This window comes from Medicago sativa, chromosome 4 (assembly GCF_051527215.1).
Source record: "Medicago sativa cultivar Bolivia chromosome 4, Bolivia_mono, whole genome shotgun sequence".
In the NCBI taxonomy this organism is placed as follows: domain Eukaryota; kingdom Viridiplantae; phylum Streptophyta; class Magnoliopsida; order Fabales; family Fabaceae; genus Medicago; species Medicago sativa.
The window spans coordinates 66879896-66899495 of record NC_140752.1 but is presented as its reverse complement, the minus strand read 5'-3'; the positions used below and the strand labels follow the sequence as shown (position 1 = coordinate 66899495).

The 19600-nt window shown below is 37.5% G+C and overlaps 2 protein-coding genes across 3 annotated transcripts in view; one reads left to right on the top strand and one right to left on the bottom strand.

Annotated features, from left to right (window-relative positions):
• LOC146930950 (pentatricopeptide repeat-containing protein At2g15980-like) overlaps positions 1–19600 on the top strand; it is a 66250-nt gene that overhangs the window by 5649 nt on the left and 41001 nt on the right. Inside the window, exon 3 of one of the 2 annotated variants that reach the window (XM_085702436.1) lies at positions 880–3809. The exons of the other annotated variant lie outside the window; for it this stretch is intronic. Coding sequence (XP_085558562.1) covers positions 1215–2681 — 1467 coding nt within the window. The 5' untranslated portion in view covers positions 880–1214 and the 3' untranslated portion in view covers positions 2682–3809. Of the gene's footprint in view, positions 1–879; positions 3810–19600 lie in introns of those variants that run through there. 2 annotated transcript variants of the gene reach the window in all.
• On the bottom strand, positions 5423–6479 carry LOC146930955 (uncharacterized). The gene has a single exon (XM_085702445.1). It carries the CDS (start codon positions 6357–6359, stop codon positions 5604–5606), a length of 756 nt encoding a protein of 251 aa, XP_085558571.1. The 5' UTR covers positions 6360–6479; the 3' UTR covers positions 5423–5603.

Genomic DNA, 19600 nt, shown 5'->3' with positions numbered 1-19600 from the left:
AGAAAAGGTCTAAGTCATGTGTTTTGTTACTTTGAAACTTTCTGCATTCACTGTATTCATCTGCCCAGCAATTTTACTCGCAAGACATGATTAAAGTGAAAGTTTTGTATCTGATTTTTTTTTTTCCTTTATAAAGTATACTGATTTCTGTTTTGTATAGTACTTGTTCTATACAAAGATAAAAACGGTGTCATCCTTTGGCTCTCAAGGGTAAAAAAAAGCCATGCTAATTTAGAGTTTTTCTCGGAGGTAAGTAAAGTCCGGTCAAGATTATAATCATTCAAAAAATTGAATCTTTAACAAATTGCACATAAGTTTTGTCAAAGTCTCATAGGTAAGTAAAGTTTTATGTTAAAGTTTGTTATAGAAAGAAAAAAAAAGTATATTTTTAGTTACAACCCAAATGGAAAACATATAATGAAAATGGACATAAATTTTGTCAATAAATTAAATCTCTTTTTTTTTTATAATTATTAAATTAAATTCTTTTAGTAATAAACTCACTTGCGTTGATTGTTGGGTTTCTTTTAGTAATTCTCTTTTTCATTTTCACCTTTCGTACAATTACATTTATTCACTTAGTTATTCAAGATAATTATTTTCATTCAATTTCAGTGTAAAGTATGGTATGTAGTTTATGTCTGGCCACATTTAGAGTTCCATTTCTGTTTGTTCAACATTTTGTGGATTCAGTGCATGTAGATTAAGTCTTTTTTTGTTTTGTGTTTATAAGGTTACTTTGATTTTATTATGTGAAATTGTCACAATTCATGTTATGCTACCCAAAGGTTTTTAAAATAGGGTGTTGTGGCGATGATTGTGGTCGCAATGTAAGGATTTTTGTGTATTCATTGAAGTGAGTTTTTTTGTGCTTTTTAGGAGAGAAATCAGTAAAGGAAGAAGCACTGGAGACCTTGAAAACTATGAGGTCTGCTTCAATAGAGACTGCTAAGGGTCCACCATCACGTTCAAGCCACTCAAAAGTAAGGATAATGGTATATGGATGTGGATGTAACTGGGGAATGGATATCTAACTTTAAGTCCAAACTCACTGCATCAAATTATGTTGCATTTTGAAATGGATTGGTTATATGGACAATCCGACCTTGAGCAACCCTAATTAAGACTTCGTCCAACTTTATTCCCACCAAAAAAACAAAATTCTCAATTCATTCATAAACAAAAAGACCGCACTTCAAATTTCAATTACCCAAATGACAATTCAAGTTCAAGTAGCCAGACTCCTACACCAACCTCTAAAACCGAATCCAAAACAAATTCCCGTAACCCTCTTCTTCTCCACTTCTTCATCTGAACAAGAAACTCTCATAACCAAAGCTGTCTCCATCCTCACAAACCACCGTTCGAAATCCCGTTGGAACACACTCCACACCCTCTACCCAAACACCCTCCCCTCCACTGATTTCTCCCAAATCACACTCCACCTCAAAAACAAACCCCACCTCGCTCTTCACTTCTATCAATGGACACAATCCAAATCCCTCTGTCACCACAACCTCTCCTCCTACTCCACCATCATCCACATCCTTGCACGTGCCCGTCTCCACTCACACGCTTACAACACCATCAAAACTGCCCTTATCAACGACGATTCATCTTCCACACCTTTGAAGTTATTTGAGATTCTTGTTAATTCTTATCGTGATTGTGGGTCTGCTCCGTTTGTGTTTGATTTATTGATCGAAGTGTGTTTGGAGTCTAGAAAAATTGAATCTTCAATTGAGATTAGTAGAATGTTGTTATCTCGTGGGATTAGTCCTAAAGTTGCTACATTGAATAATTTGATTTCTAGGGTTTGTAGAAAATTTGGGGTGGATGTTGGGTATGAGATTTATCGTGAGTTTTTTCGGTTGGATGAGGAAAAGGATGAAGTTTCGAAAAGGGGTTATGGCTTTAAAGGTTTTAGAGTTGTTAAACCTAATGTGCATAGTTTTAATACATTGATGTTATGTTGTTATCAAAATGGGTTGGTTGAGAAAGTTGAGGAAATTTGGAATGAAATGAGTAAAATGGGTTGTGATCCTAATGCTTATAGTTATAGTGTATTGATTGCTGCGTTTTGTGATGGAGGGAGAATGGAAGATTGTGAGAAGATGTGGGAAGAAATGAGGAAGAAGGAAATTGAGGCTGATGTGGTTAGTTATAATACTATAATTGGTGGGTTTTGTAATATTGGTGATGTTGGAAGAGCTGAGGAATTTTTTAGAGAAATGGGATTGGTTGGTATTGATGCAACTGTTTCAACTTATGAGCATCTTGTTAAGGGGTATTGTGGTATTGAGGATGTTGAATCCGCTGTTCTTGTTTATAAGGATATGTTTAGAAAGGATTTCAGGCCTGATGCGTCGACGCTTGATATGGTGGTTAGGTTACTTTGTGATAAGGGTAGGGTTGAGGAAGCTATGGAATTTTTTAGGAGTGGAGTTGGTAAGTTTGATTTGGTTCCAAAGGAGAAGAGTTATGAGGCCTTGGTTAAGGGGTTTTGTTTTGAGGGGAGGATGGATGAAGCATTGAAGCTTCAAGCAGAGATGGTAGGAAAAGGGTTTCAACCGAATTCGGAAATATATGAAGTTTTTATTGATGGGTATGTTAGACAAGGGAATGAGGAAATGGCAGAAGCTTTGAGGAAAGAAATGCTGCAAACTCAGATGCAGAGCTAATACAATGATGGTCTCTTTTTGCCATCTTATGGTGAAAATAATTGACATTACTGAAAATTCTGAAAACTATATACATCTGTTTTTATCCTGAGACTGTATTCAGAATAGCAGATTGAGCATGAGTCTTGTATGTGCTTTTTATCATATTCTGTTCTTGTTGTAGTTGATGCAGTTAATGTGAGTTAATTGCTTGTCCAATATAACATTGCTGGAAATGTGGTTTAAGTGGTTATCACTGCAACTATCTCATGCTGGCAGCAGACTGAGTTCCATGAATTTTTATGCAGAGTTTTGGTTGAATTATTATTGTACCAGCTGAGATTGTTTGCAACTATCTCATGGAGAATTTAGAAGATGAGGAATAGGAAGTTGTGGCAAGGTGTGCAAGAATCTACAGAACAGATTTTACAGTGAGCCAGAACCATTATGCAGTCTTGGCTGGATGTAAATTCTGTGCAGACAACTAATGCAGTAGCGCCAGAGCAGGTTCAGTAGCAAGCTGCTGCTGCTGTCATGGTTCCTTGGGAACCTCCAAGCTAAGGCTATGTCAAATGCAACATGGATGCGGCACTATTTAAGGAATATAACTGTGTAGGGGCTGGTTTCTGCGTCTAAGATGAGACTATGCAGGCACATTTGTCGTGACACAATCGGACTGTTGTGAAGCGGACACCATGTCAAATCCAAAGAAATCAACCACCGCATCTCAACCTGCTGTTATAACTTCTTCCAAGATCGAGGTGGCGGATGATTTATCTTTCTCCAAGGCTGCTGCTGTGTTGGAGCTCAGTTCTGCTGATTCTCATTCTCATCGTCCTCTGGTTAAGTGTTCCACCTCTACTGATGCTGCGGCTAAGACGCCTGTGAAGCGTCCAAAATTTGGAATTATCAAACTTCATTTGGGGAACAAGAAGATCAAGAAAAAGAAGACTCAAGTTAAACCTAGTTTAGTTTATTACCATATATTGTTCTAATTATTAGTATCTAGTACATTTTAGTTTAGGGTTTAGACTTTGAGTTTCAAAACTAGTATTATTAGTAGGAACGAACAAGTAGTTGCTGCTACTTTTTCAACAATTATTATTACTGTTATTGTTATCTTAGTTTATCTTTTAATTTTTATTGCCATCTTATCTCTTGTAAGGTGAAAGAGCATCTCTCCAGCCATAGTGTTTTATTGTTTGTTCCTAAGATTGAGAAAACAAACACTGTTTAGTTTGAATCTAATCTATTAAGCATATATCAATACAATTTCCTGTTTATACAAACAACCTTTGCCTTTGCTTGCTCCAAATAGTTAGTTATATAACATTCATCATCATACTGTATATATAGATTCCTTCCCCCTTCATTTAGGTGTTTTTTCATGTGCATTTGATAACAATGACCCAATTGGAACATTTTGATCAAAAGAGTCCTAATGTAATACAGAAGGTATAATTTCTTTTTTTGCCGAACCCCAAATCTGCGAGCTTTTGGGCTCTTCACATGTTACTGTTTGTCATGGAGGCTTGAATCATTTTGTTTTCCACAAAATTGAACCTTGAATCTTCTTCTTGATTCAACCAAAATGCCTCCAAGTCTTCAATCTCCCTTGAAACTTCATCCCAATTTGAATGTTATCGCTCAATCAACAGCAGAGGCAGAATATGTAGCTGCTCTGCTGCTGCTGGGAACCAAGTTATTTGGATCAGAAAGCTCATAACAGACTTGCACATGAATCATACATAAAGTACAAACAAGGTATGTCGGACACTAAATGTGTGTACATCTTCCAACCAATATTCGAACCTTAAAAAGCATATTCTTTATGTTAACATATGCAAGTTTTTCGTTTGACCCAGGCATAAATGTAAGGCATTCACATACAAACTTCAAACACAAATCACACCGTGTCTGAGCATAATTTCACAAAACTGTAAGCCATGACATAGAATTAAGCTTCATTTACAATGATTAGAATTAATATTACTGTCGTTAATGTAACTATGTTTTGTGCAGCACCTGTGGTATATCTTATGCTACTGATCAGATTTAAGCCACAAAACTGCAAGGCATTGGACCATTCCTGGAATATTTTATGCTACTGATGTAGCTGCTTCCCATTTAAAGGTACACACTATATGAACTTGCTGAAATTTATTATCAGTTTGGGTTTCTTTGCTTTAATTATCACATAGTTAAATGTTGAAATTCTGCTTTGGTTTTAGATCGGATTGGGTTAAATTAGTTTCTAAAGGTAAATTTGGTTTCAACTCAGACTGGTTTATGGTATACTTCTTGTGTTCTAATTATTTTTGTCTGTGTATTTGTGTTCTGATTGTACAAAATATGATAGTATGTAGTATTACATATACTACATTAAGTGACCGAGTCTAGGATAAGCAAATGTTTTTGTGTGTATGCTGCTAAATGGGGATTAATTTGATTATACTACTTATTTGCTTTGAAGATTATTTTGATATAATTTGGTTAACTATTGTGCTTTGCATACAAATTTGCTAATATGGATTAGCTATACTTATGCATACTGCATTGTTGTAGTTGTACTGAGTTTCAGTGTGTTCATGTTTTAGCATTTGGTTCTATGCTTACGCAATTCAGAATGTATTTTCACTGTGTTGTGGGCAGCTTTGTATTACTTATGTTCTTAGATAGTTCTGACAGATAAGATAAGTTTGCATTGTGAAGCATGTAATCAGTTTATGCTTATTTCTCTTTGGATTATATAGGGACAGAGGTAGTACCAATTATACCGGTATTTATGATGTAAAAGCACATTTAATTTCTATTCCTTACATTACATTGTTATGGAGACACATCATCATCACCACCATCATCATCATCATGTGGTACTAAACAAAACTAACATACACGTCACAACAAAAGACAAAAGATAGATTCTGTTATGTTACATGTTGTTCAAGCCCGAGACATGAGTGCCCCAACAACACCAGCAATGAGAGCCGTAGGATCACCCAAAACCGCCGAAATCACAATCTGCACAGCAAATCCTGCAATCTCACAGCACTTTTTCACCTTCCCTCTTCTTCCTCTACTGTTATGTGCAGCATACAATGTATTCTGCAAACATGGAATATTTCTCTCAACTTTTCTACCATGTCCCATATATAAATTGTGCCAATTCTCCACCAACATTTCCCTCACACAAGCAACATGCAAATTGTAACTCTTACAGTTCGATCTATAACTCCAGCTACGGCCTTTTCTTCCACAACGGTGACACGGGGAACTCACTTTCCTGTAAAGGTAAAGTTTCATTTCCCCATCGTTAAGAACCATCGGAAGCTTAGCGCAACACGGGTGGAGGTCAAACCCGCAGGATTTGCAGTGGTAAACAAACCCGTTCACGTCCTTTTCGCATGCGTTGCAGTAACGCGGCGTGTTTCCTGGTGGGATTTGCATGAACTGGAAGGTGCATTTTGTGTAGAATGGATGGAAGAGTGTGGTGGAAGGTATTGCACAGTGTGTGTGAAGATCATAGTCGCAGATGCTGCATTTGTACCGTGAACCTATGCCTATTTCTTTGCAGCCGTCGCATTTGAATGGAAATTCGTTGTGCTCGAATCTTAGTTTGTGTTTTGGGTGGCTGAAATGGGATATCTCAGTGTATTTCATTGTTCTGTTTCTTCTCTGTTTGTTTGTGTGATATTGCATATGTAATGGTAACTGTTGTTATGTATTTATAATGGGAAGGGGCCTGATTTGGACTTGTGTTGGTTTGAGGGTAATTAAGTAATTTGAAAGTGTAGAAAGTTGTATTGTGAGGAAGTTTTGTTTTTGTCTTGGCTTGTTGAGTATGACTCAAGTTTGTTTAGTGTAACATAGCTTGTGGAGCCAAAAGTGCAACCAATATCGCTTAAGGGTAAAATCGCAAGAGATCAACCATTATCACTGTAGACTAGTTTTATACGATAACATGATCAATTCATGTTAGATTAGGTTATAAAACTAGTTTGCATCATTTGTGTATTTCATTAAATTCAAATTGTAAACTGAACCGTAGTATTTAAACAAGACGAGACTTGAGTTACTTTTAGAAAATTATGGGTGAGTTACCTACAACCAATTAAAATCAATCATGTGTACTCCACTAACTATATTAAACATAGGATTCTAAAAAAAAGTTAGCGGAGTGCACTTTGATTTTAATCGATTGTTGAGTAAGTTATCCACAAATTTTCAAAGGCAACTTAAAATTTACCTTGAAACAAACTTCACATTACATAATAACAAACTAGAACGTCACAATTGACAAAACTCCGTGATTAATTATTGTGGTATATTGTGCAACCAGATTTGCTATTCTAAATGGCTTATGGTTCAAGAGATTGGAAAGGAATTATGCCTCATGAGGAGGTGGTGGTGATGGTTGTAAATAATGAGTTCATGAGAATCCCCACGTCAAGAGAAGGTAAAGAGCAAGACACAGAGAATATTGGACCATACCCCTCAAGAGAATATGAACTTGCTTTTACATGTGTCCCAACATGTTGACCGCTACAACTTTTGTATGATTTTTCATTTTGTACCTGAAATGGAGAATTGGTTTATGCATGTCATTTAGAATAAGCAAGTATGGAAATGAAATTAATTTAATTTAGACACTTGACTTGAGTATATATAAGAGAATATTGCTAGAACTTCTTGAAGAGATGAATGAAGATGATATCTAAATATTGGAATTTCAAGATAATACTGCAATTTAGGAATTTGATTGACGAATAAATTTTTAGCATCTACCAAGTTGACATGCATTTGAAGTATTTGGCAATATTTTGATGTTTGAATGATGTGGTACATATAAATTCGGTATTTTATTTGAAAAGATGTTTTCAATTCGCAAAGAATAATTGGATATACATGTCTAATTACATTCGTTAAGTTTAAAGCTAAGGAAGATAAAGAATCACATGCATTCATTCAGTGGGATGAATTCCAATTCATAATTAGCAGTTGGAGAATTATCTGTTAATTACAGTTTAGTTGGATACCGTATTTTTTTCTTTTGGTACAAAGTTGGATACCGTATTTATCTAGACAAAAATTAATTTAATTTTTTGTTTTATTGCTTTTGGACTAATGACCGACACATACTCAAATAAACACACACGAAGACGGGAAAGTGTGGTGATTCGACATCGAACTCGAGATTCCACATAAAATGTCCTCACACTCAAACCACTAGGTTGTAACAACATATAGACAAATTAATTCAAATTCACCTTAAAATAATTAAATAAAAAAATGACTTGACATTGAATGATTGGATGTTGAGTACCATATCCAACAAAACTCTATAATGTCAAAGTGGTCACCTTAACTCCATGGGTTTTGTTTAGTGGTAAAAAAAAAGACCGTTCTTAAATTTGAGTGGTTTGAGTTCTGCTAATGTCTTTAGAAGAAGATAATTGTAAATATATCTATAGATGTTCTATGAACTAATGTTTTCCTTAAACTGAAACATTATTCTCTCACTCTAAATTTATGTAACCAAAATTATGTGTTCACATTATAGTATTTTTAATGTACTACTTCATCTCCAAATAGAGCCTTATTGACTAAATAACAAAAATTATGAATGTCTTAGTAGTGTTAAATTTATTGACAATTAATGGTGGCTTCTAATCTTGAAGTCCATTTGATTCTTTGAAGAGATTCTCCCTCGATTTAAGGTCCAATCCATTTGTATCTTCACCAGGAATGACAATGACTCATGATGAAGTCTGAAGAACTGATTCTTCATTTTTGGATAGATATTAGATACTATACTCTTAAATATTTATATTTTATAGTACATGACAAGTTGGACCTTTTGAGGTCATGACATTTTTCTTAGCAAAGCATTTACCATCACAAATTCATGAAGGTATCAAATGTGTCACCAGGTGATATGGATGTTTCACAGTGGCTGAAATAATTGATTGTGGAGAATCTATGCTAATATACCTTTTTTTAATTATATAACTTGAAGAACAAATGTCAGAAGATTTAAGCAACCCAGTTGAACAATTATGACGATAAATTACTTTTTATCCTTTTTCTTTATTTTTTCTTCTAATAATTTGACCAATTTTCGCTTTGTTTCTTTTAGTTTAAAACTAAAACAGACATTTGGAATCTTCCATCAACATTCCAAGTCATTTGTTTGGTTACTTTGATACTTTCTGCATTCAATTCTTTTGCTCCAGCAATTTCACTTGCATGACATAATTAAAGTTTAAAGTTTAATGTTATTATTATTATTATTATCTTTTCTGGCTCTTGTATTTTTCTTTTGTTGACAAAGTACTATGTTGATTTCTGTTTTGTATAGTACTACTTGTCATGACCATATATCTTTGGCATGTCTGAATTATTTGAGTAAACCCCTACTTTATTACTTAATGATCACTTTCTCATACTTAGCTATTAAAGTATATGGAAAACAACATGTAGTTTTTAAATTATATGAAATTCATCTTGTTAGTCTCTAAAAATATAGGAAAATTTGTGTCATTTGTTCCTTGTATTTTAACTGCATTGATTAATGGAATCAATCTTCATATATGTTGAGGAGTTTGGAGGCGGCAATGGACTAAATATATAGGACCCTTAAGAGATATTGACATCACATCTCTATTCAAAATCTTAAGGCACTAAGTATATGAGTCACATCTCTTACATATCTAACTTTTTTCCCTTTCTAGTCAAAGTGAGACTTAACCACTCACACTTGAATTCCAACAATCTTCCTTTAAGTATGAGTCATCCACATCACTACCTTGATCCACACGAGGATCCCACTCCCCCACCAAACTAAATTATGGCTCTTATACGACTCGTCGGAGAGTATGGGGAGCATCGGGAGCAATAATGTACTATACATCCAATATCTTAAAAGACTTTGACATCACGTCTCTATCCAAAATCGTAAGGTATTAAATATATCTCTTATATATCTAACATTTCTTCAACTCCTAATCATCGGATTTAATCACTCAAACTTAAATTTCAACCATATATTTTAGCTAGAGTGATATTCAAAAAATTAAATAAGATGTTTATGTCAATTATTTCAATCAACAAGAAGGAAGAAGAAAAAAAATTTACGAACCCACTAAATACTATTAAATTAAAATATTTAGAAGAAATTTATTAGAAAGTAGAAACAACTATCAGTCATATATCTCTAGTATTATATCATTTTATTATATTAATTTCTAAAATAACTCTATAATTATCTATGTAGTGAACCATTAACATATTTCAATCCAAAACCTTAAGAAAATGAGAATATGAGCCAATTCTTATGTTTTCTTCATTTAGTTCATTTATAATGTGAGATTAATCACTCACATTTGTATTTTAACGATCTCTTCCGCAATTACGAGTCTCTCATATCACTGTACTTGATCTACTTCGCACTCCACCAATTTGAATCGGACTTTGTTAGCACTTGTTGGAGTTCAGGAGAACACCGAGAGTAACAATGGACTAATAGTCAGGACTCAAAAGAGGTCTCTTGGTTATCATGATTATTAGCTTATAGTTATTGTTGGTGCTCCTCAGGCTACTTAACGAATGATATCATAGCCCTGATTTGTCTTACTAGAGGAGCTGGAGTGGATCATGTATTGGATCTTGCATCGAAAAAAATTCCAGACAATGCAATCGAAAACACATGAAGATTGCAATTCTTGTCTCCACCGCTGGCTGCACCATTTTCTAGTTGCAACTCTGAACATCGATTATTCATAGCACCAATGAGTTGTCGGTTCTATTTGAGAGGCAAACCTGATAGTGTTGAGTTAAGATCCTCTTCATTTTTCAAAAAAATGCAGAATTTTTAGAGAAATGGGATTGGTTTGTATTGATGCAACTGTTTCAACTTATGAGCATCTTGTTAAAGTGTATTGTGGTATTGAGGATGCTGATTCGGCTGTTATTGTTTATAAGGATATGTGTAGGAAGGATTTTAGGCCTGTTGCATTGACGCTTGATATGGTGGTTAGGTTACTTTTTGATCAGGGTAGGGTTGAGGAAGGTTTGGAGTTTTCCAGGAGTGGAGTTGGTAAGTTTGGTTTAGTTCCAAAGGAGAAGAGTTATGTGGCCTTGTTTAAAGGGTTTTGTTTTGAGGAGAGGATGGAAGAAGGGTTGAAGCTTCAGGCAGAATGGTAGGAAAAGGATTTCAACCGAATTCAGAAATATATGAAGTTTCTATTGATGGGTATGTTAGACAAGGGAATGTGGAAATGGCACAAGCTTTGAGGAAAGAAATGCTGCAAACTCAGATGCATAACTAATAGAATAGTAATTTCTTTTTGCTAGCATCTATTGGTGAAAATATTTGACATTACTGAAAATTTTGAAAAATATTGTATACATCTGTTTTTATCCTCACCTATTCAGAATATCAGATTGAACATGAGTCTGGTAGGCTTTTTATCTTTTTTTTTTTTTGAATCAGCAAATATTATTAACCAACAAGCCCGTGCAAGAAGCACTAATAAGCTCTAATCCCATAGGTGAATGACGCAAGCATATACCAATGACAAACCACAAGCATACATGTGCGTCACTACCATAAAGCAACAACAACTCTTGAAGAAGCATGACAACACACAAAAACTAGTTGCACACCAAAACATGCTCGCTGGAAGCTCCCAAAAAATCTGCTACTCAAAGCCAGGCCTACCCCACACCACAGCAGCACACCAAAACCAACCCATCAGCAAAAGCAGCCGCGCACCTAACCAAACAACAGACCCTTCCACAAGCAATTCACCCAACCAGGCCCTCTAAAACCAGCAGAAAAAAACAGAAGGTGGACACCTAGCCGAGACACAACAGCAAGCGCACCAGTACACCAGATTCGGCCGAGACAACAAACAACCAAAACTAGGCACTCAGCCTTTCCTAGCAAGACAGACAGCGGGATTCCAACAACATTCATAGTAAAGGCAAACCGGAATCTTTGTACTATGCAACAACCACTGCCAGGACCTAACCTTTATTTCCTCCACAAGCTCATCCACCTCAAAATTGATTTCATTAAAAATTTTACCATTTCTAGCTTTCCACAACACCCAAATAGCCGTCATCCAAATCAACCACAAACCTCTCAATCTATTTTCATTCCAACCCCTCGTGCTCCAACACTCCCAAAGAACAAAAAGGTTAGGAGGAATTAGAAAATAATGATCTAGCCACAACATCAACTTGGACCACACTAATGTTGCCACCTCACAATGCAAAAAGAGATGAATTGACGATTCTTCCACTCCGTTGCACATCACACACAACTTCGACTCATCCGGATTCCAAACATTCCTAGCGGCCAAATTGACTTTAGTAGGAACGCCATTTATCAATACCTTCCAAGTAAACGCCACCACCTTCGAGGGAGCCGGGCTTTTCCAAATATTCTCAAACACCCTATGTTCCTCCACTCCCCACACCTCTTCCGGACCTACCAACCCCAAAACTTTCTCATATGCCGACTTAACCGAATAAACCCCCGATTCTTCAAGATTCCAACTCCACTCATCCTCCCGTAGGGACCAACTCATGCCTTCTAAATCCTCCATAAGACTTAAAAGAAGCTCCTCCTCCCATACAAAAAGATTCCTTCTCCAAGTCAAAACCCACTCTCTCCCTTCCTCCCTCTCCAAACCCACCTCCCCCACCAAAGCATCCTTTTGATTTGAGATCATAAAAAGCCTAGGGTATTTTAGCCTAAAACATCTCTCCCCCCTCCATTTCACATTCCAAAAACTAGTACTCATCCCATTCCCCACTTTACGCACCACTTCTGCATTAAACCAACCCGTATCCCCAAAACCACCCAACTTCACCAACTCCTTCCACCAAAGCGACGTGTATCTAGGCCAAGAGTAATTACTCCCCTCCAACACAACCCCCACACAAGGCCCATATTTTTCCTTTAGGACCTCCTTCCAAATGGAATTCACCCCATCAAGCAACCTCCAACGCCACTTGGCCAAAAGAGTCACATTCATAACCCGGATATCCTTCACACCCAACCCTCCCTTTCCTTTTGTTTTGACACACCGTTGACCGTTTTACCCAACTAATCTTCCTTCCCCCACCCACACCTCCCCAAAGAAATTCTCTTTGCACTCTAACAATCCTCTTCCAAACCTTCACCGGCATCTTCAAAAAAGACAAATAGAAAATAGGAATCGAATTTAACACCGAATTCAAAAGCACAATTCTCCCACCAAAACTAATATATTTATGCCCCCATGTATTCAACCTTCTATTTAAAGTTTCCACCAACACTTCCCAAGTGGACATACTCCTACCATTAGCTCCTATCGGCAATCCCAAATACATGAACGGAATTGTCCCCTTACTACAACTCAAAAAGTTACATGCCATCTCCATAAAATCATCCCTCACATTCACACCTATCAAAGAGCTCTTAAGAAAATTAATCTTCAAACCCGAGGCCATTTCAAAACCTTGGAGGATAACTTTCATACCCCAAAGGTTCTCCACCGATGCTTTCCCAATACAAAGCGTATCATCGGCATATTGTAAATGTGATACCACCAAGCCATGATCACCAACCTCAAAACCTTCAAACAAATTTGCCTCCAAAGCTCCCCTCATCAAACCACTAAATCCCTCCGCCACCAAGAGGAACAAAAAAGGTGCTAGATGGTCACCTTGCTTTAATCCTCGATGAATATTAATCTCCTCCGTTGGGCTACCATTCACCAAAATGGACATAGACCCACACAAACACAAGCCTTCATCCAAGCCACCCACTTATCACACATCCCCACCCTCCGCATCATATAAACCAAGAAGCCTCAATCGACGGAGTCATAAGCTTTCTTGAAGTCGACCTTGACAATCAAACACTCCTTCTTTGCTCTCTTAGCATAATCTACCAACTCATTCACCACCAACACCCCATCCACCAAATTCCTCCCTTTAAGTAAAGCTGTTTGAGAACTAGAAATTATAGAGTTCATAATTCCGGCCAATCGCCTTGCTAGAACCTTAGCTAGGAGTTTATAAAGACACCTAGCAAGGAAATCGGCCTAAAATCCTTTAACTCTAAAGGGGAGGAAACCTTCAGAATTAAAGTCACAAAAAACGCCAACATGCTTTTATGTAGCACCTCATTTGCATGAAATTGATCAAACATTATCCTAACCTCATCTTTAATCAAGTACCAAAACTCCTTCACAAACGCAAAATTGAAACCATCTGGGCCCGGGCTGTTACCTCCATCAATATCTCTAACTACCGCCTCAATTTCCAACAAAGTGAAAGGAGCAATTAAAAACTCATTATCCACTTCGGAAACTATATCAAAATGCACCCCATCCAATCTCGGACGTTCCCACCTATCATCCGCCACATGGTTTTTAAAGCAGCTTACTACTTTTCTACGAATATCAAAAGGCGACATCACCCACCCATCATTTTCCTTCAACGCCTTAATTGAATTTCTACTAGATCTCAATTTAAGACAATTATGGAAGAACCTTGAGTTTGCATCCCCCTCCTTAAGCCATCTCGAACGAGACCTTTGAACAATCAAGGCATCCTTCACTTTAAGGAGTCTCCAAAGCTCTTTAAAATTTTTTTTTACGGAGCAAAACTTCCACCTCACCCAAAATTCCTTCTTCCCCTCTTTCATTCATACCTTTTATCTCCTCTACAAGCTTCTCCACCCTCTCCTCCATACCTCCATACTCTTCCTTGTTCCACTCTTTAATCTTAACCTTTAAACCCTTCAACTTCTCTTTTAGCACAAAGCTCATCCAACCACTCAATTGTTGATTCCTCCACGCCTCCTCCACCACCCCTTTAAACTTCCGGTTATCAATCCAAAAATTATTGAAGCGAAAAGGTTTTGGCCCCCAATCCCACTCTCCATTCTTCAACACCAAAGGACAATGATCCGTTACATCTCTCGGTAACACCCAAAGAGAGTTATCCCCCCAAAGATGAGACCACTCCAAGGAAATAAGAACCCTATCAATTCTACTCATCGATCTACCATTAGGATGATACCAAGTAAAGCGACGCCCTAATACATTTAAATCTTCCAATTCCATCTCACCAATAAAATTATTAAAAAGATACATCTCCAATAATTGGCCACTTGACGCTTCTTCATTAATTCCCATTCTTTCATCTCTTCGACACACCACATTAAAATCTCCAAGGATACACCAAGCCCCTTCACCTCTACTAGCACGCTCCTTGTAACACCCGTCTTAATTATTTAATTAATTCAATGAAGTTTAGAATATATTTATAAATATATGCTTATATGATTTATGATCTAAGTGATTTACATGATTTATATGTGTGAATTATATGATTTATGAAGTTGAGTGGTTTATATGATTTATAAATAAATTATGTGAAGTATATGATTTTGTGAAGTTGTTATGTTGGTGTGACTTATTTTATTATTAAATAAAATAAGATATGAAAAGTAAAATAAAAATATTAAAAATGGGGTTGTTTGGTGAGAAGAGTAAGTTTAGAGGTGAGTAGAGTAATAAGGAGAAATAAATATAACAACATAAGTCAGAAAATGTTTTTACGTAACGCGAAAAGTCAGAAAGAGGAGAACAAGGGAGAGAGAGCTGCGATTCTGCCAATACCAGGTAAGGGTGAGACTAACTTTCAATATTATTAAGGGTATGATTCTGAAAAATGAATTTAGCATGATTAGGTTGAGTTTTGGTGAGGACTGAGAATTAGGGTTATTGACCAATTTGAGAATTGAACCATGAAAAGATGTTAGATTGATGCAAAATTAGTGTACAGACCTTAGATATTACCTAGGGTGTTAATTAGATGCTAATTGGATGAAAGAACCATGAGGTTAGATGAAAAGTTGTGATTTTTAGGTTTCTGGTCGTACTGACATTCATCGCTCGCAACTGCGAGCAGAAACACTCGCAACTGCGAGCTGCAACCCATCGCTCGCCACTGCGAGCAACATCACTCGCAACTGCGAGCTAGGCCGTTGAGCTCGCCACTGCGAGTAGAACCACTCGCCATTGCGAGTTGACCTGTAGTTGCCCAGAACAATTTTGGTTTGCGATCCCTTCGCACGTGTAGTCATGAATTGATTTTAGGAGTATGAAGGAGGGTTGTTTAGGATGATTCCAGATGTTACAGAAGTCTGTTTATAAGACTGAGATTATTAGTAATGATGTATGAGTATTATTATGATGTTCTAAGATGGTTATGTTGTTGTAATTCATTTCCCAATTACTGTTAATGCATTCTAGCACTATTGTATGTTGTATCTTGCTGTTGTTTAATGCTGTTGACAGTTCATGTCTTGAAGTTGCAAGAGTCGGTCTAAGTTGTAATGAGTTAAGAAGTTGTCCATTAAATGGAATTTATAATATGTTTACGTTGTTGTCCAAGTTGTAGGAAGATTGAGTCCATTGCATACTCATTAAAGATGGGGGCTTTAGGCCCGACAGCTTTGTGCTCAAACTATGTTGGGGGCTTTAGGCCCGGCAGCTTTATGCTCAAACACGTTGGGGGCTTTAAGCCCGGCAACTTTATGCTCACTTGTTGAAGAGCCTAATTACGCTCATATGTGTTGTTGAATGGTACCACATGCATTTGCATATCAAGAAGTTTCACGATGATTTAAGTTGTTAAGTTGTTAAGAGTTGCATTGTCAAGTTGAGTCGTGTTGTCGAGTCAAGTGTTAAGTTGAACATGATATGTGTTGATGATTTAAAAGATGATGAGTTGAACATGATTTAATGATAATATTTGATGATGATATTGATTATGATTGATACGACGCTAAAATGATAAATGTTTAATATGTTACTGATGTTTTGTTAAATGCATTTTGATGAATTATATGCTTAATTTATTGACTGTGAAATCTCACCCCTTCTGCTTGAAAATGTTGCCCTTCGTATGGGTAACTTGCAGGTAATAAAGACTAGAAGTGTTCGTGAGAGGACTCCTCACTTGTGTCTAGGTGCTCTGATACGTAACGAGATGGGGCTTGCTTTCTTATCTATTCCTTACGTGTCTTTTATGAACTTTTGATGAATAAGTATTGAACCAAAGTATGAGATTTTCTGATAAGGCCTGCATGCCAAGACTTTATTCATGATGAACTATTTCCGCTGCGTATTTTCAGACTTTTATGATGTTGAACCTGGAAGGATATTTATTAATATCTATTTTATGACTTTCAAGTAGTATGTGACATTCCGTTTATGATTTAAATACTCTGTTTTAATATAAAAATTTTATGTTGGGAAAACGAGGTGTTACACTCCTCCACTAACGCCTCCCACATCCTCCTCTTAGCCACCAAATCACATTTAGAATAAACATTCACCACAATACACCTCTTCTTCTCCACCCCCCATTCAAGACACACTCCCACATATCCTTCCTCTTGAAAGGAAAACAAAAAGTTATCACTTGATTTTCTCCAAAGGGAAAGAATTCCACCACTATTTCCTTCAGACGGCCTAAACGCCCAATCACAATGTTCATCACCCCAAAGAGAATAACATAATGCCGGAGTTATCTCTTGAAGCTTAGTTTCTTGCACCGCCACCTTATTACTTCTAATTAAGTCTCTAATCTTATTTTTCTTCACCCTTCCACCAAGCCCCCTCACATTGAAGGTTGTCACTATCATTGACACACCCTCTCTTCCTCCCTACTAATCTTATATTTCACCGATGCTTCTTCCATAGCTACTAGTTTTTCAATAATAAGACCCTCCTTCATAGTGTGAGTTACCCCAGCGCCATTTTGTATATTAAGCACTTTCCTTGCCGCTAACCGTTTCAGCTCCTTACCATCACTGCCCCCCTATTTAATAAGCCAATACTTGAGCCTTGTGATACTCTTACCTCCATGGAGCTTGGCCGTCTATCTTCACCCCAAGACTTACATACACCCCCTTCATTGTCACTATAATCTTCCTCACACCCTTGTAATTGAGAAACCGCCCGTCTATGTTCAGCATCAACCATATACCTTTTCTTATCTTTTTCCCCAGCTTTGGACTACCAAGTAGTTGAACCTCCAAATCCGCCATCAATCGTTTCTTCACAAGGGAGCCCGATTTTTTCTCATCTTCAGGAGCCTCTGCTCATCCCCCCCAAGTCTTCAATAGAGTCACTAAAATCGGATACTTCAGATTCTTCTGAAAAAAATCTAATATGAGTATTCAGCCTTCCCCTTCCTGAAGCACGTTCAGTACAATACCCAGAACCCCTATCCGCACCTCCCTCTTTTAAAATAACAACAGGATCAGTTAAACTAGGCCAAACCTCATTCTCACCAAGACAGTGGGCCTCCAATCTGGCAGGACCCTGTAGCTGGCCCAACCCACCATAACGCCCCCTCTCCAGCACGTGGGGAGCACCTGCTACACAGCACCCCTTGTTCCCACCTATCCCACTCCCCTCACTCGCTGTTGGCGCGTGAGGATTCATGCTCCCCACCGACTGCACAAAAACAGGACCGGCCCCCCCTAAACATCCTTCCCTACGCAAACACCTGTCCACCTCCTCCTTTCTCCCATCCGAAAAATTGGGCCCTCTTTCCACTTGTCCACCTCCAATTAGCTCATTCAAAAAAGATCCTCTTTAAAGGAACCTAGACACATAGGTCTCACAGAATCAACCTCCTGCAGTTCCTTAAGTTCCTCTGTCCCATGAGCAAAGTCCACTCCATTTTGTACTTTCAAAGCCCCTAAACTCCTAGAATCCTGAGAGTTACAGCTTTCCACGTCAACTTCATCAAAAAGCCCCCCTCTCCATCTAACAGCTCAGCCTCACGGGACCCCACCGAAGTGACATCATCTCTATCCAGCACTCTCTCCTTCCTCTGGCACCGCCGTCCTCCACCCTCCTCCACCACCCATAGCAAAAACTCCGCCCCCATGACCCTAATCTTTACAACCTCATCAATCAAAGCTTTCCTGGCGGTAGAAACCCTTATATGTGCCACATCCAATCTATTCCTCCCTATTGTGTCTTCATCAAAGTCCAAAAAGACACCAAACAAAGTAATGCATATTGAACCTACCAAAGCAACAAAAAATGGCAAATCTAGTTCCTGGGGTGCTACTAAAGTTAATGCAGCACATGAACACAGACATAAAAGTTGGTGGTGAACATAGATCATCATTGTTACAAGTTGTGAGCATTGTTCCAGCACTAGCAGGTGGAGATTTGTTTACAAATCAAGGCTTTTATGTTAAGGTTTCTGATTCATCACATGCTACTTATGTCTCTCTCCCTGATGAACATGATGATCTAATCCTTAGTGACAAGATTCAGTTAGGCCAGTTTGATTTTGTTGATCGGTTTGAAGCTGCATTTTAGTCTCAAAATCAAAAGAGTGTTCTCGGAAGTAAACCAATTTTAGTCCTCGAAAATTCAAGAGAAGACGCTTCATTGAAAGCTCGTGGAAAAACTCGTCCAGCAGTAGCTAATTCCAAACAAACCCTACAAGGAACTCCGCGCAAACAAGGTGATGCAATATCAAATCCAAAAAAGAAACTAGTCCAACAACTACTCCAAGAGTGGATTAGAGGAAATGACCTTGATGCAGCGGTTAATTTAGCAGACATGCTGCAATTGCGATCGCGAGACTGGTTTTTATTCTTTGTTGAGAAATTTTTGGATAGTGATGGAGACATTGGTTTGTAAACAATGGTCAAATAGCATGCATGCTTACTCAACTAAAAAGTGTCAACGATTGGTTGGATGAGATAGGATCCAGTAAAATGAGGGGGAATCTTGTCAAATACCGGTAGAGACAATTGATAGACTCAGAAAAAAGATATATGAATATCTTCTTACTCATGTTGAATCTGCTGCTGCAGCACTTAATTTTGACTCACAATCATC

Excerpts from the sequence above, each read along its gene's own strand:
- LOC146930955 (XM_085702445.1), bottom strand. The coding sequence starts at position 6,359 with ATGCAATATCACACAAACAAACAGAGAAGAAACAGAACAATGAAATAC.